Here is a 27,610-nt window from a genome sequence, read left to right on the forward strand (position 1 = left end):
TGGGACGTCACTTACTAAAATTTGAATAAAAAATTAATTAGTACATGGATTTGAATGTAATTTCACAGAGATGTTAAGAGAAGTCCCTGAATTGATTTAAAGCAGAAATCATGCAAATCGGAGCATTAGAACGCAAGTTATAGGCCAGAGAACCCGAAACAATTTTTCCAGTTTTGCTTTATTGGGACGTCACTTACTAAAATTTGAATAAATAATTAATTAGTACAGAGATTTGAATGTAATTTCACAGAGATGTTAAGAGAAGTCCCTGAATTAATTTAAAGCAGAAATTATGAAAATCGGAGCATTAGAACGCGAGTTATAGACCAGATAACTCAAAACAATTTTTCCAGTTTTGCTTTACTGGGACGTCACTTAATAAAAATTGAATAAAAAATTAATTAGTGCAGGGATTTTAATGAAATTTTCTGGAGATGTTAAGGGAAGTCCCTGAATTAATTTAAAGCAGAAATCATGGAAATCGGAGCATTAGAACGGGAGTTATAGACTAGAGAACTCAAAACAATTTTTCCAGTTTTGCTTTATTGGGACGTCACTTAGTAAAAATTGAATAAAAAATTAATTAGTGCAGGGATTTTAATGAAATTTTCTGGAGATGTTAAGAGAAGTCCCTGAACTAATTTAAAGCAGAAAGAATGAACCTTCATATGTCAAGGGCTTTTCAAGGTTAATTGTGGGCCAAAGGGCTCAATGCATTAGAGAACTTTTTGTGACAGTTTGACAAGTTGTCGGAATTTATGCGACATGTTTATGTCAGATTCTTCTCCCTTCTTTAGGAATGGCTCCGCCACATCCGTTCATAAGACCCCACCGTCCACAACAGTTAAACCAAGCACAACTTCGGTATTTACTGACCGCATACCGCGTGGGAATGTTGGCCATGGACACTTTAGCTCGACGAGTGCACGATGACCGACCGCAGGCCAAATACGCCCGGAATCCCCCTTACGGCGAAGACGTGAAGTGGTTGTTGAGGATCTCGAAAAATCTTAGTAAGTCTCGTTATAAGGAATTTACAATAAGTCTGGGTCTCATAAACATACACTCAAAATCTCTTTGAGTAAAAAAATTAAAGGAATTATAACATTTGACGATTTGACATTGAACGTACCGTTTCCAGGTACGCATCACCTGCACCACTTCTGCGTTTGCGCGGTCAACTCGATCGTGAGCCCCTTTGTGCTGCACGACGTGGCGATCGAGGCCGCGCAACATTTGTCGCGCAACAACCCCGGCTTGGTCATGCAACATTTGCGCACCGCCCTGATGCCCCTTGTTAATAAATGTCAGCAAATGTATATACAGGTAATTTTATCATCGTTGGACGCCTTTTTGGTAGTTTACTGGTTAAATTTTGTTTATTTTTTTGTTTGCGCAGTGTATGCATCAGAAACTTTACCATTTAACCACCGGAGATTACGAGGATTTCGTCAGTATAGTTCTGGCGGCGAGGGCGGCCTTCCACATAACCCCCGAGGGCAATGTACAGTTTAAAGAATGGCTCTCGTCCATCAGGAGGTGAGTAAAGCAACTAAATGACGCATAAAAATACACAATTTTGCATTGAAACTTTAAAGAGAAAGGCAAAGGAGGCTTATTATATAATTTAATTAGCTGTGGGTGCAATAAATGAAAAAATCAAGGGGAGACAAATCGGGTGATCGCGCGGGCTACTGTTCCAATCCATCTGTCTAAAAGGAAAGTGTTTCTGATAAAATGTTTGTAATAACGGTGCCTTCTGCACTCGCTAAATAGTTGCTATTAATTAAATGATTTGTTTCGATCGAAACTTCTTTGGAGAAGCATCAACTGTTTATCATAAATTGGATTTTTTTTACCTCATTATAGTTGGATTCCTGAGGATGGATTTGAGGGTAAAAACGTCCTTCTGGGTTAAAAATTGAGTTAGCTAGGGCTGTTTTGGTTGGGGTATTTTTTTTTGTTACTTTTATTAACAAATTCTAACATTCCTTGTGAATATCTTAAGAAGTGGTGGGAATATTGCTAAAAGGTTTTTAGTACAAAAAAGTCCATTTCTTACCAAACAATTTCATATGAAAACAATTTTTGTACCTCAAAAACTCTTTGAGGTAGAGGGAATTTTGTCTGTCAAAGTCCCAAAGCCATCGAATTTGAAGTTATTAGAACCATATTGCAATTACAAGGTTTTTATTCATTATCCGACATTTTTGATCATAGCTTGGTAACCACTTAAGATATTTTCACAATTTTTTTAAATCAATATTGTGGTATTCCTGAGGATGGATTTGAGGGTAAAAACTTTATTCTAGGTTAAAAATTGAGGTAGTTAGGGCTGTTTTGGTTGAGGTAGTTTTTTTGCTACTTTTATTAAATAAAATAATTTGTCTCTTATTGGCAAGTGAATATCTTGAGTTCTAGTAGTTAGAATCTTGTAACTATTGATTTTTAGGATTTTTAGGACATTTTTAAGTATTTTCTGAAAAAATCATTAAAATCCATTGACTAAAAATGAAGATATTGACATTTTTCTCAATAGAGTGCCTGGAAAAGAAAAAATAATTTGTCTCTTATTGACAACTGAATATCTTGAGTTCTAGTGGATAGAATTTTGTAATTATTGATTTCTAGGATACCTAAAGGCTTTTCAAGTATTTTCTGAAAAAATTATTAAAATCCCTTGACTAAAAATCAAGATGTTGACATTTTTCTCAATGGAGTGCCTGGAAGAGAAAGAATAATTTGTCTCTTATTGGCAAGTGAATATCTTGAGTTCTAGTGGCTATATTTTTGTAATTATTGATTTTTAAGATACCTAAGGGCCTTTTTAGTATTTTCTGAAAAAATCATTAAAATCCCTTAACTAAAAATCAAGGTATTGAAATTTTTCTGAATAGAGTGCCTGGAAGAGAAAAAATTATTTGTCTCTTATTGGCAAGTGAATATCTTGAGTTGTAGTGGATAGAATTTTGTAATTATTGATTTCTAGAATACCTAAGGGCCTTTCAAGCATTTTCTGAAAAAATTATTAAAATACATTGACTAATAATCAAGATATTGACATTTTCCTCGATAGAGTGCCTGGAAGAGAAAAAATTATTTGTCTCTTATTGGCAAGTGAATATCTTGAGTTTTAGTGGTTAGAATCTTGTAATTATTGATTTCTAGGATACCTAAAGGCTTTTCAAGCATTTTCTAAAAAAAAATCATTAAAATCTATTAACTAATAATCAAAATATGGACATTTTTCTCAATAGAGTGCCTGGAAGAAATAAAATAATTTGTCTCTCATTGGCAAGTGAATATCTTCAGTTCTTGTGGATAGAATCTTGTAATTATTGATTTTTAGGATACTCTAAGGTTTTTTTAAGTATTTCCCGAAAAAAATATTAAAATCCCTTGACTAAAAATCAAAATATTGACATTTTTCTCAATAGAGTGCCTGGAAGAAAAAAAATAATTTGTCTCTTATTGGCAAGTGAATATCTTGAGTTGTAGTGGATAGAATTTCGTAATTATTGATTTCTAGGATACCTAAAGGCTTTTTAATTCAATTTTTCAGCTTATGAAATATTAATTATAATTTGTTTATTTTTCAATTGCGTTTTATAGAGCAGCGTTTTCTTTATCTGTTTATACAGGCTGTTAGTAAATGATTGCGACAAACTTCAGGGGGTGATTCTACATGGAAAAATAATGACACTTGATGATGATATGATTTTTTATTAATAAACGTATGTCCGCAAATGTGTCGTTTTCCGAGATATGCAAATGAAATTTGGAAGGTCATTGACGGGTTGGTGTTCAGTCACGGGTAATGATCTCAATTTTTTTAAAGAAAAAAATGGTACGCCACTGAGATATGTCAAATTAAAAGTAATTTTTGAATTCCTCGTTCAATTTGTGACAAAAAACCTCTCTCACCTTTTTTTTTTTTTAAAGTGATTTTAGAGCGATTTTCATGTTCTTTCTTAAAAGAATTTTGTACCGATTTCCTGGGACACCTTGTACATTTACGAAAAATTATGCAATAAGGAAAAAGTTAGTCCAAGGCGTGAAGAGTAACATATCAAAAGTACAACCCTGTACTGTGAACCCAAATATTTTTATTTTTGATTTTTGTAAAGTGGTTTTAGGGCGATTTTCATATTTTTTCTTGGGGTAACTTTGTCCCGATTTTCTGGGACACCCTGTACATTTACGGAAAATTTTGTAATAAGGAAAAAGTTAGTCCAAGGTATCAAGAGTAACATATCAAAAGTACAATCCTGTACTGTGGACCCAAATATTTTTATTTTTGATTTTGTTAAGTGGTTTTAGGCCGATTTTCATCTTTTTTCTTGGGTTCACTTTATCCCGATTTCCTGGGAAACCTTGTACATTTACGGAAAATTATGTAATAATGAAAAGGTAGGTCCAAGGTGTGAAGAGTAACATATAAAAAGTACAACCGTATATAGTGGTCCTAAATATTTTTATTTTTAATTTTTCTAAATTGGTTTTATGGCAAATTTCATGTTTTTCTTGACCGAATCCTTAAAAGATTAGCTAAGCTAGCCTCGTTTGCGTTAAATTTCCTTTAAAATAACCAGACAGATCTATTATCCAAAAAAACGGTCTCTCTTTTAGCTCAGTTCAGGCTTTACAAAGTTAATTAGAATCTGGCAAACCTAAAATTTTAAAAGAAATATTTTATTAATTCCAAGTTCTCTAGTGAGAAAAATGTCAATATCTTGGCTTTTAGTCAAGGGATTTTAATAATTTTTTCAGAAAATACTTGAAAAGCCTTTAGGTATCCTAGAAATCAATAATTACAAAATTTTAACCACTAGAACTCAAGATATTCACTTGCCAATAAGAGAAAAATTATTTTTTCTCTTCCAGGCACTCTATTGAGAAAAATGTCAATATCTTGATTTTTAGTCGAGCGATTTTAATAATTTTTTCAGAAAATACTTGAAAAGCCTTTAGGTATCCTAAAAATCAATAATTACAAAATTATATCCACTAGAACTCAAGATATTCACTTGCCAATAAGAGGCAAATTATTTTTTCTCTTCCAGGCACTCCAGTAAGAAAAATGTCAATATCTTGATTTTTAGTCAAGGGATTTTAATAATTTTTTCAGAAAGTACTTGAAAAGCCTTAAGGTATCCTAGAAATCAATAATTACAAAATTCTATCCACTAGAACTCAAGATATTCACTTGCCAATAAGAGACAAATAATTTTTTCTCTTCCAGGCAGCACTCCATTAAGAAAAATGTCCATATTTTGATTATTAGTCAATAGATTTTAATGATTTTTTTTAGAAAATGCTTGAAAAGCCTTTAGGTATCCTAGAAATCAATAATTACAAAATTATAGCCACTAGAACTCAAGATATTCACTTGCCAATAAGAGGCAAATTATTTTTTGTCTTCCAGGCACTCTATTGAGAAAAATGTCAATATCTTGATTATTAGTCAAAGGATTTTAATAATTTTTTTAGAAAATACTTAAAAAACTTTAGAGTATCCTAAAAATTAATAATTACAAGATTCTAACTACTAGAACTAATAATAAAGCATTTATTTAGCATAAAAAAAAAGCTACATATAAGTACAAGTTTGCCTTATTAGTCTTATTACAATAGTACAAATAGAAAAAATAACAACATTTGTAAATATGTGAAAATTAAATAAAAATAAAAAGTGTAATGTATGTACAGGACACAAACAAAAAGAAACAAGAATAAACCTACAGTACCTAATTTAACAAAAACATTATTAATACAAATATAAATACCAGGGGGCAACAATAAAATTAAACAAAGATAAAACTTAACTTATTAACAAATAATAAATAAAATAATTAAAAACGGCCTAAAATGTGTAAAACTAAAAATAAACATGTAAATTATTTATATACAGGACGAGAAGCAAAAGAAACGAGAATAAACCTACAGTGCTAAGATGTATAAATAAAATAAATAAAAACGGACTAAAATCTGTAAAATTAAAATAAACAAATATAACTATTTGCACTAACAGTTATCTAAAAGAAATTTTCTTAGGAGCCTTTTGAACCGGTTTAGATTATCACAGTTTTTTATTATCACATGTAATTTGTTAAATTCAGATAATCCCTTATATAAAACCGAGTTTTGCATTTGGGTCGAATTGCACCGTTCCAATAAAATAAAATCTGTACGATTTCTCGTATGATAACTATGAATATCACTAAATACCTTCAATGCATCACACAAATAGTTAGGTAACAAATTATGTTTAAGTTTAAAACTCAAGATATTCAATTTCCAATAAGAGACAAATTATTTTTTCTCTTCGAGGCACTCCAGTAAGAGAAATGTCAATATTTTGATTATTAGTCAAGGGATTTTAATAATTTTTTCAGAAAATACTTGAAAAACCTTTAGGTATCCTAGAAATCAATAATTACAAAATTCTATCCACTAGAACTCAAGATATTCACTTGCCAATGAGAGACAAATTATTTTTTCTTTTCCAGGCACTTTATTGAGAAAAATGTCAATATCTTGGCTTTTAGTCAAGAGATTTTAATAATTTTTTCAAAAAATACTTGAAAAGCCTTTAGGTATCCTAGAAATCAATAATTACAAAATTCTATCCACTACAACTCAAGATATTCACTTGTCAATAAGAGACAAATAATTTTTTCTCTTCCAGGCACTCTATTGAGAAAAATGTCCATATTTTGATTATTAGTCAATAGATTTTAATGATTTTTTTTAGAAAATGCTTGAAAAGCCTTTAGGTATCCTAGAAATCAATAATTACAAGATTTTAACCACTAGAACTCAAGATATTCACTTGCCAATAAGAGACAAATTATTTTTTCTCTTCCAGGCACTCCAGTGAGAAAAATGTCAATATCTTGATTTTTAGTCGAGCGATTTTAATAATTTTTTCAGAAAATACTTGAAAAGCCTTTAGGTATCCTAGAAATCAATAATTACAAAATTCTAACCACTAGAACTCAAGATATTCACTTGCCAATAAGAGACAAATAATTTTTTCTCTTCCAGGCACTCTATTGAGAAAAATGTCAATATCTTGATTTTTAGTCAAGGGATTTTAATAATTTTTTCAGAAAATACTTGAAAAGCCTTTAGGTATTCTAGAAATCAATAATTACAACATTTTAACCACTAGAACTCAAGATATTCAATTACCAATAAGAGACAAATTATTTTTCTCTTCCAGGCACTCCAGTGAGAAAAATGTCAATATCTTGATTATTAGTCAACGGATTTTAATAATTTTTTCAGAAAATACTTGAAAAGCCTTCGGGTATCCTAGAAATCAATAATTAGAAGATTCTAACCACTAGAACTCAAGATATTCACTTGCCAGTAAGAGACAAATTATTTTATTCCTTCCAGGCACTCCTGGACTAAGAATTTTAATATCTTGACTTCCAGTGAATGGATTTTACTGATTTTTTTCATAAAATACTTAAAAAGATTTGGGAGTATCTCAGAAATTAATAGTTACTGAATTTCAAACACTAGAACTCAAGATATTCAATTTTCAATATGAGACAAATTATTTTATTCCTTCCAGGCACTCCAGTGAGAAAAATGTCAATATCTTGATTTTTAGTCAATGGATTTTAATAATTTTTTCAGAAAATACTTAAAAAGCCTTTAGGTATCCTAGAAATCAATATTTACAAATTTCTAACGACTAGAACTCAAGATATTCACTTGCCTATAAGAGACAAATTATTTTTTTCTCTTCCAGGCACTCCAGTGAGAAAAATGTCAATATCTTGATTTTTAGTCAAGGGATTTTAATAATTTTTTCAGAAAATACTTAAAAAGCCTTTAAAGTATCCTAGAAATCAATAATTACAAAATTCTATCCACTAGAACTCAAGATATTCACTTGCCAATAAGAGACAAATTATTTTATTTCTTTCAGGCACTTCCTGGACTAAGAATTTTAATATCTTGACTTCTAGTCAACGGATTTTAATGATTGTTTCAGAAAATACTTAGAAAACCCTTAGGTATCCTAGAAATATCAGAAGTGGAGATTACAGCAAGAACAACTAGACTAGGTACACCAGAATAGACTTAAAAATGTAATTAATTAAAAAAAAAACAGGATTTTATGCATTTTACATCTGGCATACATAACGATTTACAAATATTTCTGGAAACCAATTATTCTAAATTTTGTGACATTATTATACTAACCGAGAGTCGCTCTATTGAAAACATTAACCTCTATCTAGATATAAGCAGTAATCACTATCAATAACTAAGAAATAAATAAATAATTCCGTTGCGTTTCAGGTCGAAATCGTGCAAAAAAGACCTGTGGCAACAGATCAACCAGGCGCTGCAATCGAACTCCAAATGACAAAGGCCCGAAAAACCAGGGGGCGCCACCTGTACATTACGTCGTTTCTCGCTCACCGATGGCGACACCGTCGACCCCTCGAATTACCCCCAGGGACCGTCTTACCACCTCCTCAACCCTTTACCGATCGCGAATCGCACCGTTCCGGAACCCAATGTACATATTATTCAACCCCACGGGAACCTAATTGCGGAACCCGGGCACCTTTTAACGGGCACCAACGCGTTTCAAGAGGAACCCTTAGGGGTGCTCCCCTTGGGGGGAGGATTCGATAACAATTATCCTTTGCGAAATTCCACTTTGGAGGTACATCAAACGATGAGGGTACCACCATTGTCCAGGTTGGTACCCGAACAATTGCTGTCTGACGTCAGCTACGTGGTGACCCCCCAGGGGCACCTGGTGGTACCGTTGAAACCGAAAGAGTCCTCTCCGGAGGAAAGGAGCGGGGCCCCCCTGGTGCAATGTTTGAGGCGGCCGGGTGAACCGCCCGATCTGAGGTTCGTCGATTCGCCCACGGATAGAGACGTGGCGGTTGGAGAGGGGGGGTTCCCGCCCCCCGACAGCTGATTCGGACGGTTTTAGGTTCTTCGGGGTGAAATTGAGGTGGATAGGTGACCTTTATTAAAATTTACTTTCATTTATTGATATAAAATAAGGAAGTCCTTACTTTTGTGTTTGTATCATTGGAAACGAGTTTTTTAAAAAAAAAATTGACTTTTTGGGTTACGTATTAAGGCTACTTTGAACGAAATTGTTTTATGAATATGTGTAAAAGAGTTGACGAGTTTAAAGGAGTTCTTATGTGCTTTTGGGTCCGAAAACGGTCAATAACTTGAAAACTACTTGAGATATTCGCATAATTTTTTTACAGCATGATAGTGGGTTTCCTGAGGATGGATTTGAGGGTAAAAACATCTGTTTGGGTTAAAAATTGTGGTAGGTATGGCTGTTTTGGTTCGGGTAGGTTTTTTGCGACTTTTTTTTAACAAATTCTAACTTTGATTCAGAATATCTTAAGAAATAATAGAAATATTTTTAAAAGGTTTTTACTCCAAGAAAGTCCATTTCTTGCCAAACAATTTCATATGAAAACGATTCTTGTACCTCAAAAACTTTTTGAGTTAGAGGGAATTTTGTCCATCAAGGTCCTAGAACCACCAAATTTGAGGTTTATAGAACCAAGTTGCAATTATAAGATTTTTATTTATTACCCGACATTTTTGGTCATAACTTGGAAACTACTTAAGATATTCTCATAATTTTTTCACGTCCTGATAACGGGATTCCTGGGGATGGATTTGAAGGTAGAAACGTCTTTCTGGGTTAAAAATTGTGGTAGTTACGGCTGTTTTGGTTAAGGTAGTTTTTTTTGCTGTTTTTTTAAATAAATTATAACGTTGATTCAGAATAATTTAAGAAATAATGGGGATATTCTTAAAAGGGTTTTACTCCAAGAAAGTCCATTTCTTACCAAACAATTTCATATGAAAACGATTCTTGTACCTCAAAAACTTTTTGAGTTAGAGGGAATTTTATCCACCAAGGTCCTAGAGCCACTAAATTTGAAATTTTTAAAACCATGTTGCAATTATAAGGTTTTTATTTATTACCCGACATTTTTGGTCATAACTTGGAAACTACTTAAGATATTCTCATAATTTTTTCACATTCTTATAACCGGATTCCTGAGGATGGATTTGTGGGTAAAAACGTCATTCTGGATTAAAAATTGAGGTAGCCAGGCTTGTTTTGGTTGGGCGAACTATTCTTTATAGTTCGACTGCCTGGAATTGTAAAATAATTTTAATTCTACTTTGTAGCGACAATTTATCAATTGGATTGAAATCGGGGGATTATGCCGGCCATTCCAAAACTCGAACTATGTTTTCTCGAAAATACTCGCGAACAGTATTTTATTGGATCGTAAAACGCTTATTAGAAATTAATCAGTTGTATCCCTATTTATCTATCAAGAGAAATTTGACAGTTCAACTGCCTTAAATGGCAAAATAATTCTAAATGAGCTTTATTGTCTTAACATAAATATTTATATACATTTAAAAAATATAAAAGTTTAAAATAAAACAAAAACAGGAACAGGATCGGTCCTAAAAAGTACCACACATAAATATAAATAAAACATACAATTTGAATCTAGAAAGTATTTATTTAAGCAGTAAAAGGGTGAATAAACATTAAGTCTTCAGAACGATATTGAAATTACACGATTTTTATTTAATAGCCGACATTTTTGATTATAACTTGGGAACTACTTAAGATTTTCTCATTATTTTTTCACATCCAGATAACGGGATTCCTGAGGATGGATTTGAGGGTAAAAACGTCATTCTGGGTTAAAAATTGAGGTAGGTATGGCTGTTTTGGTTGAGGTAGTTTTTTTTGCTGGTTTTCTTAACAAATTATAACTTTGATTCAGAATAATTTAAGAAATAATGGGGATATTCTTAAAAGGATTTTACTCCAAGAAAGTCCATTTCTTACCAAACAATTTCATATGAAAACGATTCTTGTACCTCAAAAACTTTTTGAGTTTGAAGGAATTTTGTCCACTAAGGTCCTAGAGTCACCAAATTTGAAGTTTTTGGAACCATATTGCAATTACAAGATTTTTATTTATTACCTGGCATTTTTGGTAATAAGTTGAGAACTACTTAAGATATTCTCATAATTTTTTCACATCTTTATAATGGCATTCCTGAAGATGGATTTGAGGGTAGAAACGTTTTTTTGAATTAAAAATTGAGGCAGCTAGGGCTGTTTTGGTTGGGGTAATTTTTTTTGCTATTTTTCCTAACAAATTCTCACTTTCCTCGTGAATATCTTAAGAAATACTGGGGATATTCTTAAACGGGTCTTAGTGCAAGAAAGGGTGTTTCTTACCAAACAATTTCATATAAGAACGATTCTTGTACCTCAAAAACTTTTTGAGCTGGAGGGAATTTTGTCCATCAAGGACCTAGAACAACCAAATTTGAAATTTTTAGGACCATATTGCAATTACAAGTTTTTACTTATTACTTGACATTTTTGGTGTTGTTATTTGTTTAATTAGATGCACAATGGTTGGGTAATTACAACAACGAAAACAGAAACAGACAGAAACGAGAAGCATACATTTACCGGCGCAACATTCTATTTTTAAAACCGACTGACAGGCTAGACACCTGCGGCGTCATCACACGGTCTCTATTTTAACATAAAAGGAGTGGGAGACAAACATTATATTTTCTGGTTAGGTTTATTACAAGAGCGAGGGAATAAATTTATGCTTAAATATAAAAGAAACTAAACAGCTATTATTATGAAGGGAACGCTGTACTCGTTGTATTTGAATTAAGTATTTCAACATTTGGTCATAACTTCGAAACTACTTAAAATATTTTCATAATTTCACATCCTTATAATGGAATTCCTGAGGATGGATTTGAGGGTAAAAACGTCTCTCTGGGTTAAAAATTGTGGTAGTTAGGACTGGTTTGGTTGGAGTAGTTTTTTTTTGCTACTTTATTAAGAAATTCTAACTTTCCTTGAGAATATCTTGAGAAATAATGGGGATATTCTTAAAAGGGTTTTACTCCAAGAAAGAGCGTTTCTTACCAAATAATTTCATATGAAAACGATTCTTGTACCTCAAAAACTTTTTGAGTTAGAGGGAATTTTGTCCATCAAGGTCCTAGAACTATCAAATTTGAAGTTTTTGGAACCATATTGGAAATAAACGATTTTTATTTATTAGCCAACATGTTTGGTCATAAATTGGAAACTATTTAAGATATTCTAATAATTTTTTTAGATCATTATAATGGGATTCCCGAGGATGGATTTGAGGGTAGAAACGTCTTTCTGGGTTAAAAATTGTGGTAGTTACGGCTGTTTTTTTGGTTGAGGTAGTTTTTTTTGCTGCTTTTCTTAACAAATTATAACTTTGATTAAGAATAATTTAAGAAATAATAGGAATGTTTTTAAAAGGGGTTTACTCCAAGACAGTCCATTTCCTACCAAACAATTTCATATAAAAACGATTCTTGTGCCTCAAAAACTTTTTGAGTTAGAGGGAATTTTGTCCACCAAGGTCCTAGAGCCATCAAATTTGAAGTTATTGTAGTTAAAAATAAATTTTATGCATTAGCACACATTTTTGATCATAACTTGAAAACTACTTAAAATATTTTCATAATTTTTTCACATCCTTATAATGGGATTCCTGAGGATGGATTTGAGGGTAAAAACGTCTCTCTGAATTAAAAATTGAGGTAGTTAGGGCTGTTTTGGTTGGGGTAGTTTTTTTTGCTACTTTTTTTAACAAAATCTAACTTTGCTTGAGAATATTTTAAGAAGTAATGGGAATATTCTTAAAAGGGTTTTAGTCCAAGAAAGGGTGTTTCTTAGCAAACAATTTCATATCAAAACGATTTTTGTACCTCAAAAACTTTTTGAGTTAGAGGGAATTTTGTCCATTAAGGTCCTAGAACAACCAAATTTGAAATTTTTAGAACCATATTGCAATTACAAGTTTTCATTTATTACCCGACATAACTTGGGAACTACTTAAGATATTCTCATAATTTTTTCACATCCTGATAACGGCATTCCTGAGGATGGATTTGAGGGTAAAAACGTCTCTCTGGATTAAAAATTGAGGTAGTTAGGGCTGTTTTGGTTGGGGTAGTTTTTTTTGCCACTTTTGTTAACAAATTCTAACTTTTCTTGTGAATATCTTAAGAAATAATGAGGATATTCTTAAAACGCTTTTAGTGCAAGAAAGGGTGTTTCTTAGCAAACAATTTCATATAAAAACGATTTTTTTACCTCAAAAACTTTTTGAGTTAGAGGGAATTTTGTCCATCAAGGTCCTAGAACAACCAAATTTGAAATTTTTAGAACCATATTGCAATTACAAGTTTTCATTTATTACCCGACATAACTTGGGAACTACTTAAGATATTCTTATAATTTTTTCACATCCTGATAACGGCATTCCTGAGGATGGATTTAAGGGTAAAAACGTCTCTCTGGATTAAAAATTGAGGTAGTTAGGGCTGTTTTGGTTAAAGTAGTTTTATTTCTTACTTTTTTCAAGAAAATCTAACTTTGCTTGAGAATATTTTAAGAAGTAATAGAGATATTCTCAAAAGGGTTTTAGTGCAAGAAAGGGCGTTTCTTACCGATCAATTGCATATGAGCCTTCCGAATTTAACGAGATTATCCCCAAAGCGCTCAACCTTGAAATAGACCCGATCAAAATTCCCAAACCTCCAAGTCCGATTTCTCAGCCCCTAGGGGCTTATATTATTTAATCATCATCATGATTATATTAATTAAAAATGCACTTGGAAGAGTTTAAAAGTCATCGGGCTTTTTTTTCTATTAATGTATTTTTCGTAGCAACTTATAGAAATAGGTCTGCTGAATGCCTAAAACTACTTCAAAATCTGACCTCAGGCAATATTATGTTATAAATTCCCTAAAAGTATGCCGCTATTTATTGGAAAGATTCATATATTTCTTAATTTTTACTACTTTCTATATTGAAAGAACTCGTCCATTATCTCAAAGAGACCTACGTAACTCCAGAAAAAAGAAAAACTCCTCTAAGTCTCAGTCTCAAAATATCTTTTTATGTGTCAATCAGGTTACAGTACATTGAGTGCATTGAGTACTTAGCAGGTCATCTAGCTATAAGGTCTGATGATGCCTTATTAGCGAAACATGTTCAGGTTACATGTTGACAACACATAAAAAGATAGTTTGAGCCTGAGACTTAGAGTTTTTATTTTTTCTCCACTTTAAAAAAATTAAGTCTAAAAGTGCACCGGTGTCCAAATAAAACGACTAATTCAAAACCTCTAAGAGCCAGGGGGGGGGAGTCAACCCGATTTAAACCGTAAAACAGTTTTTTATATTAATAATTATTGTTTTCGCATTAAATTCCACCAAAGACGGTTTGAGCGTTTAAGGTATGTTACGACGATGGATGGTTTCACTCGCTTGGAATGCGGCCTATTTATTCATTTATTTACTTATAACGTCGATAACTTCGCGAGTTATTTTAGTGTTAAATAAACGCGCGTATTAAGAGGCGATTTTTTTTCTTAGTGTCCGCGCGTAATAAATAAAGTGAACTCGGATTTGGCGTCCTTCAATTTACAAATAAGGTAAATTGATTTATTTAGAGGTTTTTTTTTTAAAGTCTGAAAATCGCATCTTAAATTATACGGGGTGTTCGAAAAATAGACGCAGATATTTCAATGGGTGCAAGCAAAAGTTTCTATAAACGTGGGTCCGGAAATGCACAGTTTTCAACATACAGGGTGATAAATTTTTTTTTAAATATTAATTGTGACACTTGTCAATGTCAAACCTTCATGCAGAAATGATTTTTGTTTTCCAAGGCACCGGTGATTTTTTTACCATAAACCAATTATGTCCAGTGGCGTGCAATAAAACGGTATTTATTTATTTTTCCGAAGACGTGAATTGACATACGAAAAAAATACAGGAGGCGAAAAAGTTGTATTTTTAAATGTTTAATCAAACAACGTATATTAAAGTTTAAAAAAGGCAATGACGTACATTTTTTTGTCCCCCGGGACGCCACTGGACCTTATAATTTTAATCTAATTAGGGCTTAATTAGCCCCTTAATACGACAAGTAATACTGCCAAATTTCAAAAGAATCGAGTAAATATATTTTTTTTAATATTAATTAAAAAAAAAATGTATTACCCTGTATCTCAAAAACTGTACAGGGTGGCCAGATAAGAATGCAGAGTGCTGTATTTTGGAAACTATACGTCGTAGAGACTTGCGGTAAAAAATTTTATAACTAAAGTGGCCAAAAGAATACCGTGGGAAATATTTTCAGATTTCCAAGATGGTCGCCAGGGGGCGTAACCTCCATCTTAAATTTTTTAAGTGATTTTTCACTGAAATCTACCCAGTAAACGAAAAAATATATGCTTTGCTAATTTTTGTTTAGCACTTTGTGACGTATCTATTAAAATAAAGTGGTGGGGGGCAATTCAATGTTTTTTAAATAATAAACAGCTGTGACTCCTAAACGACTGAATGGATTTTAACAAACTTGGTCTCGTTGGAAGGCTTTGTTTTTTCACAATTTTTTCACCTTCTTATAATGGCATTCCTGAGGATGGATTTAAGGGTAAAAACGTCTCTCTGGATTAAAAATTGAGGTAACTAAGGCTGTTTTGGTTGCAGTAGTTTTTTTGCAACTTTTTTTTAACAAATTATAACTTTGATTCAAAATATCTTAAGAAATAATGGGGATATTCTTAAAAGGGTTTTACTCCAAGAAAGTCCATTTCTTACCAAACAATTTGATATACAAACAATTCTTGTACCTCAAAAACTTTTTGAGTTAGAGGGAATTTTATCCACCAAGGTCCTAGAGTCATCAAATTTGAAGTTATTGTAGTTAAGAAAAATTTTATGCATTAGCAGACATTTTTGGTCATAACTTGAAAACTACTTAAGATATTCTCATAATTTTTTCACATCCTTATAATGGCATTCCTGAGGATGGATTTGAGGGTAGAAACGTCTTTCTGGGTTCAAAATTGTAGTAGTTACGGCTGTTTTAGTTGAGGTAGTTTTTTTTGCTACTTTTCTTAACAAATTCTAACTTTCCTTGAGAATATCTTAAGAAATAATGGGGACATTCTTAAAAGGGTTTTAGTGCAAGAAAGGGTGTTTCTTACCAAACAATTGCATATAAGAACGATTCTTGTACCTCAAAAACTTTTTGAGTTAGAGGGATTTTTGTCCATCAAGGTCCAAGAACCACCAAATTTGAGGTTTATAGAACCATATTGCAATTACAAGATTTTTATTTATTACCCGACATTTTTGGTCATAACTTGAAAACTACTTAAGATATTTTTATAATTTTTTCACATCCTTATAATGGCATTCCTGGAGATGGATTTAAGTATAGAAACGTCTTTCCGGATTAAAAATTGAGGTAGCTAGGGCTGTTTTGGTTGGGGTAGTTTTTTTTGCCACTTTTCTTAACAAATTCTCACTTTCCTCGTGAATATCTTAAGAAATAATGGGGACATTCTTAAAAGGGTTTTAGCGCAAGAAAGGGTGTTTCTTACCAAACAATTTCATATAAGAACGATTCTTGTACCTTAAAAACTTTTTGAGTTAGAGGGATTTTCGTCCATCAAGGTCCTAGAGTCACCAAATTTGAAGTTTTTAGAACCATATTGCAATTACAAGATTTTTATTTATTACTCAACATTTTTGGTCATAACTTGAAAACTACTTAAGATATTCTCATAATTTTTTCACATCCTTATAATGGCATTCCTGAGGATGGATTTGAGGGTAGAAACGTCTTTCTGGATTAAAAATTGAGGTAGCTAGGGCTGTTTTGGTTGGGGTAGTTTTTTTTTGCTACTTTATTTAACAAATTCTAACTTTCCTCGTGAATATCTTAAGAAATAATGGGGATATTCTTAAAAACTTTTAGTGCAAGAAAGTCCATTTCTTGCCAAACAATTTCATACAAAAACGATTCTTGTACCTTAAAAACTTTTTGAGTTAGAGGGATTTTGGTCCATCAAGGTCGTAGAGTCACCAAATTTAAAATTTTTAGAACCATATTGCAATTACAAGATTTTTATTTATTACCCGACATTTTTGGTAATAACTTGGGAACTCCTAAAGATATTTTCATAATTTTTTCACGTCCTTATAATGGCATTCCTGAGGATGGATTTGAGGGCAGAAACGTCTTTCTGGATTAAAAATTGAGGTAGCTAGGGCTGTTTTGGTTGGGGTAGTTTTTATTTGCTAGTTTTCTTAACAAATTCTAACTTTCCTTGAGAATATCTTAAGAAATAATGGAGACATCCTTAAAAGGGTTTAAGTGCAAGAAAGGGTGTTTCTTACCAAACAATTTCATATAAGAACGATTCTTGTACCTCAAAAACTTTTTGAGTTAGAGGGATTTTTGTCCATCAAGGTCCAAGAACCACCAAATTTGAGGTTTATAGAACCATATTGCAATTACAAGATTTTTATTTATTACCCGACATTTTTGGTCATAACTTGAAAACTACTTAAGATATTTTTATAATTTTTTCACATCCTTATAATGGCATTCCTGGAGATGGATTTGAGTATAGAAACGTCTTTCTGGATTAAAAATTGAGGTAGCTAGGGCTGTTTTGGTTGGGGTAGTTTTTTTTTGCTACTTTATTTAACAAATTCTAACTTTCCTCGTGAATATCTTAAGAAATAATGGGGATATTCTTAAAAACTTTTAGTGCAAGAAAGTCCATTTCTTGCCAAACAATTTCATACAAAAACGATTCTTGTACCTTAAAAACTTTTTGAGTTAGAGGGATTTTGGTCCATCAAGGTCCTAGAGTCACCAAATTTGAAATTTTTAGAACCATATTGCAATTACAAGATTTTTATTTATTACTCAACATTTTTGGTCATAACTTGAAAACTACTTAATATATCCTCATAATTTTTTCACATCCTTATAATGGCATTCCTGAAGATGGATTTGAGGGTAGAAACGTCTCTCTAGATTAAAAATTGAGGTAGCTAGGGCTGTTTTGGTTGGGGTAGTTTTTTTTGCTACTTTTCTTAACAAATTCTAAATTTCCTTGAGAATAACTTAAGAAATAATAGGGACATTCTTAAAAGAGTTTTAGTGCAAGAAAGGGTGTTTCTTACCAAACAATTTCATATAAGAACGATTCTTGTACCTCAAACAAATTTTTAGTTAGGAGGAGTTTTGTCCATCAAGGTCCTAGAGTCACCAAATTTGAAATTTTTAGAACCATATTGCAATTACAAGATTTTTATTTATTACCCGACATTTTTGGTCATAACTTGAAAACTACTTAAGATATTCTCATAATTTTTTCACATCCTTATAATGGCATTCCCGAGGATGGATTTGAGGGTAGAAACGTCTCTCTGGATTAAAAATTGAGGTAGCTAGGGCTGTTTTGGTTGGGGCAGTTTTTTTTGCTACTTTTCTTAGCAAATTCTCACTTTCCTTGTGAATATCTTAAGAAATAATGGGGATATTCTTAAAAGGGTTTTAGTGCAAGAAAGGGTCTTTCTTACCAAACAATTTCATATAAGAACGATTCTTGTACCTCAAAAACTTTTTGAGTTAGAGGGATTTTGGTCCATCAAGGTCCTAGAGTCACCAAATTTGAAGTTTTTAGAACCATATTGCAATTACAAGATTTTTATTTATTACTCAACATTTTTGGTCATAACTTGAAAACTACTTAAGATATTCTCATAATTTTTTCACATCCTTATAATGGCATTCCTGAAGATAGATTTGAGGGTAGAAACGCCTTTCTGGATTAAAAATTGAGGTAGCTAGGGCTGTTTTGGTTGGGGTAGTTTTTTTTGCTACTTTTCTTAACAAATTCTAACTTTCCTTGAGAATATCTTAAGAAATAATGGGGACATTCTTAAAAGGGTTTTAGTGCAAGAAAGGGTGTTTCTTACCAAACAATTTCATATAAGAACGATTCTTGTACCTCAAAAACTTTTTGAGTTAGAGGGATTTTTGTCCATCAAGGTCCAAAAACCACCAAATTTGAGGTTTATAGAACCATATTGCAATTACAAGATTTTTATTTATTACCCGACATTTTTGGTCATAACTTGAAAACTACTTAAGATATTTTTATAATTTTTTCACATCCTTATAATGGCATTCCTGGAGATGGATTTGAGTATAGAAACGTCTTTCCGGATTAAAAATTTAGGTAGCTAGGGCTGTTTTGGTTGGGGTAGTTTTTTTTGCCACTTTTCTTAACAAATTCTCACTTTCCTCGTGAATATCTTAAGAAATAATGGGGACATTCTTAAAAGGGTTTTAGCGCAAGAAAGGGTGTTTCTTACCAAACAATTTCATATAAGAACGATTCTTGTACCTTAAAAACTTTTTGAGTTAGAGGGATTTTGGTCCATCAAGGTCCTAGAGTCACCAAATTTGAAGTTTTTAGAACCATATTGCAATTACAAGATTTTTATTTATTTCTCAACATTTTTGGTCATAACTTGGGAACTCCTAAAGATATTTTCATAATTTTTTCACGTCCTTATAATGGCATTCCTGGAGATGGATTTGAGGGTAGAAACGTCTTTCTGGAATAAAAATTGAGGTAGCTAGGGCTGTTTTGGTTGGGGTAGTTTTTTTTGCTACTTTTCTTAACAAATTCTAAATTTCCTTAAGAATATCTTAAGAAATAATGGGGACATTCTTAAAAGGGTTTTAGCACAAGAAAGGGTGTTTCTTACCAAACAATTTCATATAAAAACGATGCTTGTACCTCAAAAACTTTTTGAGTTATAGGGAGTTTTGTCCATCAAGGTCCTAGAACCACCAAATTTGAAGTTTTTAGAACCATATTGCAATTACAAGATTTTTATTTATTACCCGACATTTTTGGTCATAACTTGGAAACTACTTAAGATATTCTCATAATTTTTTTACATCCTTATAATGGCATTCCTGATGATGGATTTGAGGACAGAAACGTCTTTCTGGATTAAAAATTGAGGTAGCTAGGGCTGTTTTGGTTGGGGTAGTTTTTTTTTGCTACTTTTCTTAACAAATTCTAACTTTTCTTGAGAATATCTTAAGAAATAATGGGGACATGCTTAAAAGGGTTTTAGTGCAAGAAAGGGTGTTTCTTGCCAAACAATTTCATATAAGAACGATTCTTGTACCTCAAAAACTTTTTGAGTTAGAGGGAGGTTTGTCCATCAAGGTCCTAGAAACACCAAATTTGAAATTTTTAGATCCATGTTGAAATTACAAGATTTTTATGTATTAGCCGACTATTTTGGTCATAACTTTAAAACCACTAAAGATATTCTCACAATTTTTTCACATCCTTATAATAGCATTCCTGAGGATGGATGTGAGGGTAAAAACGTCATTCTAGGTTAAAAATTGAGGTAGGAGAGGCTGTTTTGATTAAGATGGTTCAATTGCCTGGAATTGCAAAATAATTTTAACTGAAACGTCATTAATAAATTAAAGTAATTATTCCAAGCAAGCGAAAGTGCCTGACATATCGAGTAAATCGATCTACCTGCCTGAAATATTTAAAAAAAAAACACACTTTGATAAATAAATCAAAATTATTCCAGGCAGTACGATTTATTTTTTGCCATAGTTTCGTGTTCTTGTCTCACCGTCTTCAGGGATTTAAAGAGCAAACGAGGCTCCAATCAGGAGCAATTGATCATCAATCCAATGCCTGGAATTTAACTTAAAATCTACAGTTTGATTGCCTGGCATTGCTTAGTAAGATTTACTTAGCCGACCCCCGGTAGCACCGCGGGCAAAGCGTTCACGATGCAATCGTGTGGTCTCGGGTTCGAATCCCGGCATGGGCATGGTTGTTTGTCTTATAAAAACAAAAACATTGTGGTTCGGAACCCACAGTTAAACCGTAGGTCCACAAACAACAATATTGGGCGGCCGTCGAAATACGACGCGAGTCTATTGTATTTGAGGAACAAGAAGAAGAAGATTTACTTAAACTTTATAACTATAAAGGAATTTTAATTAATTAGTCCAGGCATTTGAGGCATAATGTTAATTAAAGTCTCTGAAATGGTGAGAAATCTACAGGCCGACTGCCTGGAATGGCAAAGTAAGGTTTAATTAAACGTTGACTATAAATTAATTAATTAATTATTCATGGCATCAATAATTTAAACTTTGAACGATATGGAAATTCAAGATGTTTATTTATTAGCCGCAATTTTTTAGTCATAATTTGAATATTACTTTTTGAACGTCTATATAGTGGGATTCCTGAGGATGGATTTGAGGGTAGAAACGTCTTTCTGGATTAAAAATTGAGGTTATGTTGATGTCCCAAAACCACCAAATTTGAAGTTATTGTAGTAAAAAAAATTTTATACATTAGCAGACATTTTTGGTCATAACTTGAAAACTACTTGAGATATTTTCATAATTTTTTCACATCCTTATAATGGCATTTCTGAAGATGGATTTGAGGGTAGAAACGTCTCTCTAGATTAAAAATTGAGTTAGCTAGGGCTGTTTTGGTTGGGGTATTTTTTTTTGCTACTTTTCTTAACAAATTCTCACTTTCCTTGTGAATATCTTAAGAAATAATGGGGATCTTTTTAAAAGGGTTTTAGGGCAAGAAAGGGTGTTTCTTACCAAACAATTTCATATAAGAACGATTCTTGTACCTCAAAAACTTTTTGAGTTAGAGGGAGTTTTGCCCATCAAGGTCCTAGAACCGCCAAATTTGAGGTTTATAGAACCATATTGCAATTACAAGATTTTTATTTATTACCCGACATTTTTAGTCATAACTTGAAAACTACTTAAGATATTTTCATATTTTTTTCACATCCTTATAATGGCATTCCTGAAGATGGATTTGAGGGTAGAAACGTCTTTCTGGATTAAAAATTGAGGTAGCTAAGGCTGTTTTGGTTGGGGTAGTTTTTTTTGCTACTTTTATTAGTAAATTCTAATTTTCCTCGGGAATATCTTAAGAAATAAGGGGGGTATTCTTAAAAGGGTTTTAGGGCAAGATAGGGTGTTTCTTACCAAACAATTTCATATAAGAACGATTCTTGTGCCTCAAAAACTTTTTGAGTTAGAGGGAGTTTTGTTCATTAAGGTCCTAGAGTCACCAGATTTGAAATTTTTAAAACCATATTGCAATTACAACATTTTTATTTATTTATTTATTTATTACTCAACATTTTTGGTCATAACTTGAAAACTACTTAAGACATCCTCATAATTTTTTCACATCCTTAAAATGGGGTTCCTGAGGATGGATTTGAGTGTAGAAACGTCTCTCTAGATTAAAAGTTGAGGTAACTAGGGCTGTTTTGGTTGGGGTAGTTTTTTTTGCTACTTTTCATAACAAATTCTCATTTTCCTTGAGAATATCTTAAGAAATCATGGGTACATTCTTAAAAGGGTTTTAGTGCAAGAAAGGGTGTTTCTTACCAAACAATTTCATATAACAACGATTCTTGTACCTCAAAAACTTTTTGAGTTAGAGGGAGTTTTGTCCATTAAGGTCCTAGAGTCACCAAATTTGAAATTTTTAGAACCATATTGCAATTACAAGATTTCTATTTATTACCTGACAATTTTGGTCATAACTTGAAAACTACTTAAGATTTCCTCATAATTTTTTCACATCCTTATAATGGGATTCCTGAAGATGGATTTGAGGGTAGAAACGTCTCTCTGGATTAAAAATTGAGGTAGCTAGGGCTGTTTTGGTTGGGGTAGTTTTTTTTGCTACTTTTCTTAACAAATTCTCACTTTCCTTGTGAATATCTTAAGAAATAATGGGGACATTCTTAAAAGGGTTTTAGTGCAAGAAAGGGTGTTTCCTAACAAACAATTTCGTATAGAAACGATTCTTGTACCTCAAAAACTTTTTGAGTTAGAGGGAGTTTTGTCCATCAAGGTCCTAGAACCGCCAAATTTGAGGTTTATAGAACCATATTGCAATTACAAGATTTTTATTTATTACTCAACATTTTTGGTCATAACATAAAAACTACTTAAGATATCCTCATAATTTTTTCACATCCTTATAATGGCATTCCTGAAGATGGATTTAAGGGTAGAAACGTCTCTCTAGATTAAAAATTGAGGTAGCTAGGGCTGTTTTGGTTGGGGTAGTTTTTTTTGCTACTTTTCTTAGCAAATTCTCACTTTCCTTGTGAATATCTTAAGAAATAATGGGGATATTTTTAAAAGGGTTTTAGGGCAAGAAAGGGTGTTTCTTACCAAACAATTTCATATAAGAACGATTCTTGTACCTCAAAAACTTTTTGAGTAAGAGGGACTTTTATCCATCAAGGTCCTAGAGTCATCAAATTTGAAGTTATTGTAGTTAAGAAAAATTTTATGCATTAGCAGACATTTTTGGTCATAACTTGAAAACTACTATGATATTTTCATAATTTTTTCACATCCTTATAATGGCATTCCTGAAGATGGATTTGAGGGTAGAAACGCCTTTCTGGATTAAAAATTAAGGTAGCTAGGGCTGTTTTGGTTGGGGTAGTTTTTTTTGCTACTTTTCTTAACAAATTCTAACTTTCCTTGAGAATATCTTAAGGAATAATAGGGATATTTTTAAAAGGGTTTTAGTGCAAGAAAGGGTGTTTCTTACCAAACAATTTCATATAAGAACGATTCTTGTACCTCAAAAAAATTTTTAGTTAGGAGGAGCTTTGTCCATTAAGGTCCTAGAGTCACCAAATTTGAAATTTTTAGAACCATATTGGAATTACAAGATTTTTATTTATTACCCGACATTTTTGGTAATAACTTGGGAACTACTTAAGATATTTTCATAATTTTTTCACGTCCTTATAATAGGATTCCTGAAAATGGATTTGAGGGTAGAAACGTCTTTCTGGATTAAAAATTGAGGTAGCTAAGGCTGTTTTGGTTGGGGTAGTTTTTTTTGCCACTTTTCTTAACAAATTCTCACTTTCCTCGTGAATATTTCAAGAAATAATGGGGACATTCTTAAAAGGGCTTTAGTGCAAGAAAGGGTGTTTCCTGCCAAACAATTTCATATAAGAACAATTTTTATGGCTTAAAAACTTTTTGAGTTAGAGGAAGTTTTGTCCATCAAGGTCCTAGAGTCACCAAATTTGAAATTTTTAAAACCATATTGCAATTACAAGATTTTTATTTATTACCTGACATTTTTGGTCATAACTTGAAAACTACTTAAGATATTTTTATAATTTTTTCACATCCTTATAATGGCATTCCTGGAGATGGATCTGAGTATAGAAACGTCTTTCTGGATTAAAAATTGAGGTAGGTAAGGCTGTTTTAGTTGGGGTAGTTTTTTTTGCTACTTTTATTAATATATTCTAACTTTCCTTGTAAATATCTTAAAAAATAATGGGCATATTCTTAAAAGGATTTTAGTGCAAGAAAGGGTGTTTCTTACCAAACAATTTCATATAAGAACGATTCTTGTACCTCAAAAACTTTTTGAGTTAGAGGGAGTTTTGTCCATCAAGGTCCTAGAACCACCAAATTTGAAGTTTATAGAACCATATTGCAATTACAAGATTTTTATTTATTACCCGACATTTTTGGTCATAACTTGAAAACTACTTAAGATATTTTTATAATTTTTTCACATCCTTATAATGGCATTCCTGGAGATGTATTTGAGGGTAGAAACGTCTTTCTGGATTAAAAATTGAGGTAGCTAGGGCTGTTTTGGTTGGGGTAGTTTTTTTTGCTACTTTTTTTAACAAATTCTAACTTTCCTTGAAAATATCTTAAGAAATAATGGGGACATTCTTAAAAGGGTTTTAGTGCAAGAAAGGGTGTTTCTTACCAAACAATTTCATATAAAAACGATGCTTGTACCTCAAAAACTTTTTGAGTTAGAGGGAGTTTTGTCCATCAAGGTCCTAGAGTCACCAAATTTGAAGTTTTTAGAACCATATTGCAATTACAAGATTTTTATTTATTACTCAACATTTTTGGTCATAACATAAAAACTACTTAAGATATTTGTATAATTTTTTCACATCCTTATAATGGCATTCCTGAAGATGGATTTGAGGGTAGAAACGTCTCTCTGGATTAAAAATTGAGGTAGCTAGGGCTGTTTTGGTTGGGGTAGTTTTTTTTGCTACTTTTCTTAACAAATTCTCCCTTTCCTCGTGAATATCTTAAGAAATAATGGGGACATGCTTAAAAGGGTGTTAGTGCAAAAAAGGGTGTTTCTTACCAAACAATTTCATATAAAAACGATGCTTGTACCTCAAAAACTTTTTGAGTTATAGGGAGTTTTGTCCATCAAGGTCCTAGAATCACCAAATTTGAAATTTTTAGAACCATATTGCAATTACAAGATTTTTATTTATTACCCGACATTTTTGGTCATAACTTGAAAACTACTTAAGATATTCTCATAATTTTTTCACATCCTTATAATGGCATTCCTGAGGATGGATTTGAGGACAGAAACGTCTTTCTGGATTAAAAATTGTGGTAGCTAGAACTGTTTTGGTTGGGGTAGTTTTTTTTGCTACTTTTCTTAACAAATTCTAACTTTCCTCGTGAATATCTTAAGAAATAATGGGGACATGCTTAAAAGGGTGTTAGCGCAAAAAAGGGTGTTTCTTACCAAACAATTTCATATAAGAACGATTCTTGTACCTCAAAAACTTTTTGAGTTAGAGGGAGTTTTGTCCATCAAGGTCCTGGAGTCACCAAATTTGAAATTTTTAGAACCATATTGCAATTACAAGATTTTTATATATTACTCAACATTTTTGGTCATAACTTGAAAATTACTTAAGATATTCTCATAATTTTTTCACATCCTTATAATGGCATTCCTGAGGATGGATTTGAGGGCAGAAACGTCTTTCTGGATTAAAGATTGAGGTAGCTACGGCTGTTTTGGTTGGGGTAGTTTTTTTTGCTACTTTTCTTAACAAATTCTAACTTTCCTTGAGAATATCTTAAGAAATAATGGGAATATTCTTAATAGGGTTTTAGGGCAAGAAAGGGTGTTTCTTACCAAACAATTTCATATAAGAACGATTCTTGTACCTCAAAAACTTTTTGAGTTAGAGGGAGTTTTGTCCATCAAGGTCCTGGAGTCACCAAATTTGAAATTTTTAGAACCATATTGCAATTACAAGATTTTTATATATTACTCAACATTTTTGGTCATAACTTGAAAATTACTTAAGATATTCTCATAATTTTTTCACATCCTTATAATGGCATTCCTGAGGATGGATTTGAGGGCAGAAACGTCTTTCTGGATTAAAGATTGAGGTAGCTACGGCTGTTTTGGTTGGGGTAGTTTTTTTTGCTACTTTTCTTAACAAATTCTAACTTTCCTTGAGAATATCTTAAGAAATAATGGGAATATTCTTAATAGGGTTTTAGGGCAAGAAAGGGTGTTTCTTACCAAACAATTTCATATAAGAACGATTCTTGTACCTCAAAAACTTTTTGAGTTAGAGGGAGTTTTGTCCATCAAGAGCTATCAAATTTGAAGTTTTTGGAACCATATTATAGTTACAAAATTTTTATGCATTAGCAGACACTTTTGGTCATAACTTGGAAACTAGTTAAGATATCCTCATAATTATTTCACATCCTCACAACGGAATTCCTGACGATGGATTGGAGGGTAAAAACGTCTTGTTAAATTAAAAATTGCGGTAGTTAGGCCTGTTTTGCTTGAGGCAGTTTTCCACTTATTTAAACATCAACTTTCGAACTTTTTACGACACGTTTTCGAACCCATATTCATAAGAACCTCCCATTAATAAAACTTGTCTAAACAATCAATTACAAACAACGTTTCCAATCATACACATAAATCGAACTTTTTTTTAAAACACTTAATTCGTTAAATGTGACGCACCGATGGGTCACACGGATCGAAATTCGATTTTAGAGCCGTGTACCGTCCTTGCGTCACAACACGCAGTTTGACAAACATGCGTTAGTTAATTAATTAATATCTTTTAAGGCAAGTAAGTCCTTTTTATAATTTATGGTTAGTTCAATTATTTAAATGTTATACAAAGAGGTTAAAAAGGAAAGTGATTGTTTTTTAACCCCCTTGTACAACCCCCTCGACTGTTATATAGCTAGTTATTATTTGACTTATAACCGATTTCTACACATGTGTTTTATATTATATTATATTACCTTCAATTTTATGTTATTTAATCGGTAAAAACCCGCAAAAGGCACCCAACGATCTAAACCTACCTGAAAGTAAACGATTAAAATCGGCATAATTAATCGGTTTATGCAAAATTGAATGTAAATTTCCACCTTTTTAAAAAGACACAATTTAGTAAGAAATATTTAAAAAAATAACACGTACGGTTAGGGTTAAATTAACGTTTAGCTCTATAGAATGTAGCAGGTTTTTTTAAATTTAAGCCTATACTATAATTTAGTTTAAGAATATTACTTATATGCGTAGTTTTATAAGTAGTTCTTGGATTTTACGACGTGTGACAACACTGCTGGTCGGGTAGCGTGAATTTCAATTTTTTTTTTTAATTACGCTATCTTTCCTTTTCTACACAACTATTAAGAAGAACCGTAATTGTAGCCTCAGATAATTCAACTTTGGAGAG

At 32.1% G+C, this 27,610-nt stretch overlaps 1 protein-coding gene and 1 long non-coding RNA gene across 51 annotated transcripts in view; one reads left to right on the forward strand and one right to left on the reverse strand.

Annotated features, from left to right (window-relative positions):
* Positions 1-27,176, forward strand: part of LOC126747889 (zinc finger SWIM domain-containing protein 8 homolog) — a 140,852-nt gene extending 113,676 nt beyond the window's left edge. The window contains exons 30-38 of one of the 50 annotated variants that reach the window (XM_050456809.1): positions 798-1,013; positions 1,142-1,326; positions 1,400-1,539; positions 8,323-16,204; positions 16,604-17,002; positions 18,201-18,998; positions 21,703-22,101; positions 22,912-23,101; positions 23,490-27,176. In XM_050456809.1, coding sequence (XP_050312766.1) covers positions 798-1,013; positions 1,142-1,326; positions 1,400-1,539; positions 8,323-8,389 — 608 coding nt within the window. In that variant the 3' untranslated portion in view covers positions 8,390-16,204; positions 16,604-17,002; positions 18,201-18,998; ... (1 more) ...; positions 22,912-23,101; positions 23,490-27,176. Of the gene's footprint in view, positions 1-797; positions 1,014-1,141; positions 1,327-1,399; positions 1,540-8,322; positions 17,003-17,425; positions 18,999-19,188; positions 19,398-19,986; positions 21,304-21,702; positions 22,102-22,911; positions 23,102-23,489 lie in introns of all 50 variants that reach the window. The other 49 variants (XM_050456831.1, XM_050456815.1, XM_050456822.1 and 46 more) reach the window with 49 other exon arrangements.
* On the reverse strand, positions 11,268-24,980 carry LOC126747907 (uncharacterized). Its single transcript, XR_007664461.1, has 4 exons — positions 24,855-24,980; positions 19,357-20,155; positions 16,164-18,558; positions 11,268-11,325 (listed from the first exon to the last, which is right to left on the reverse strand). It is a non-coding gene; the product is annotated as an uncharacterized LOC126747907 (long non-coding RNA).
* Positions 27,177-27,610: the final 434 nt, after the last annotated feature.

The sequence above is a fragment of the Anthonomus grandis genome, chromosome 20, assembly GCF_022605725.1.
Source record: "Anthonomus grandis grandis chromosome 20, icAntGran1.3, whole genome shotgun sequence".
NCBI lineage: Eukaryota > Metazoa > Arthropoda > Insecta > Coleoptera > Curculionidae > Anthonomus > Anthonomus grandis.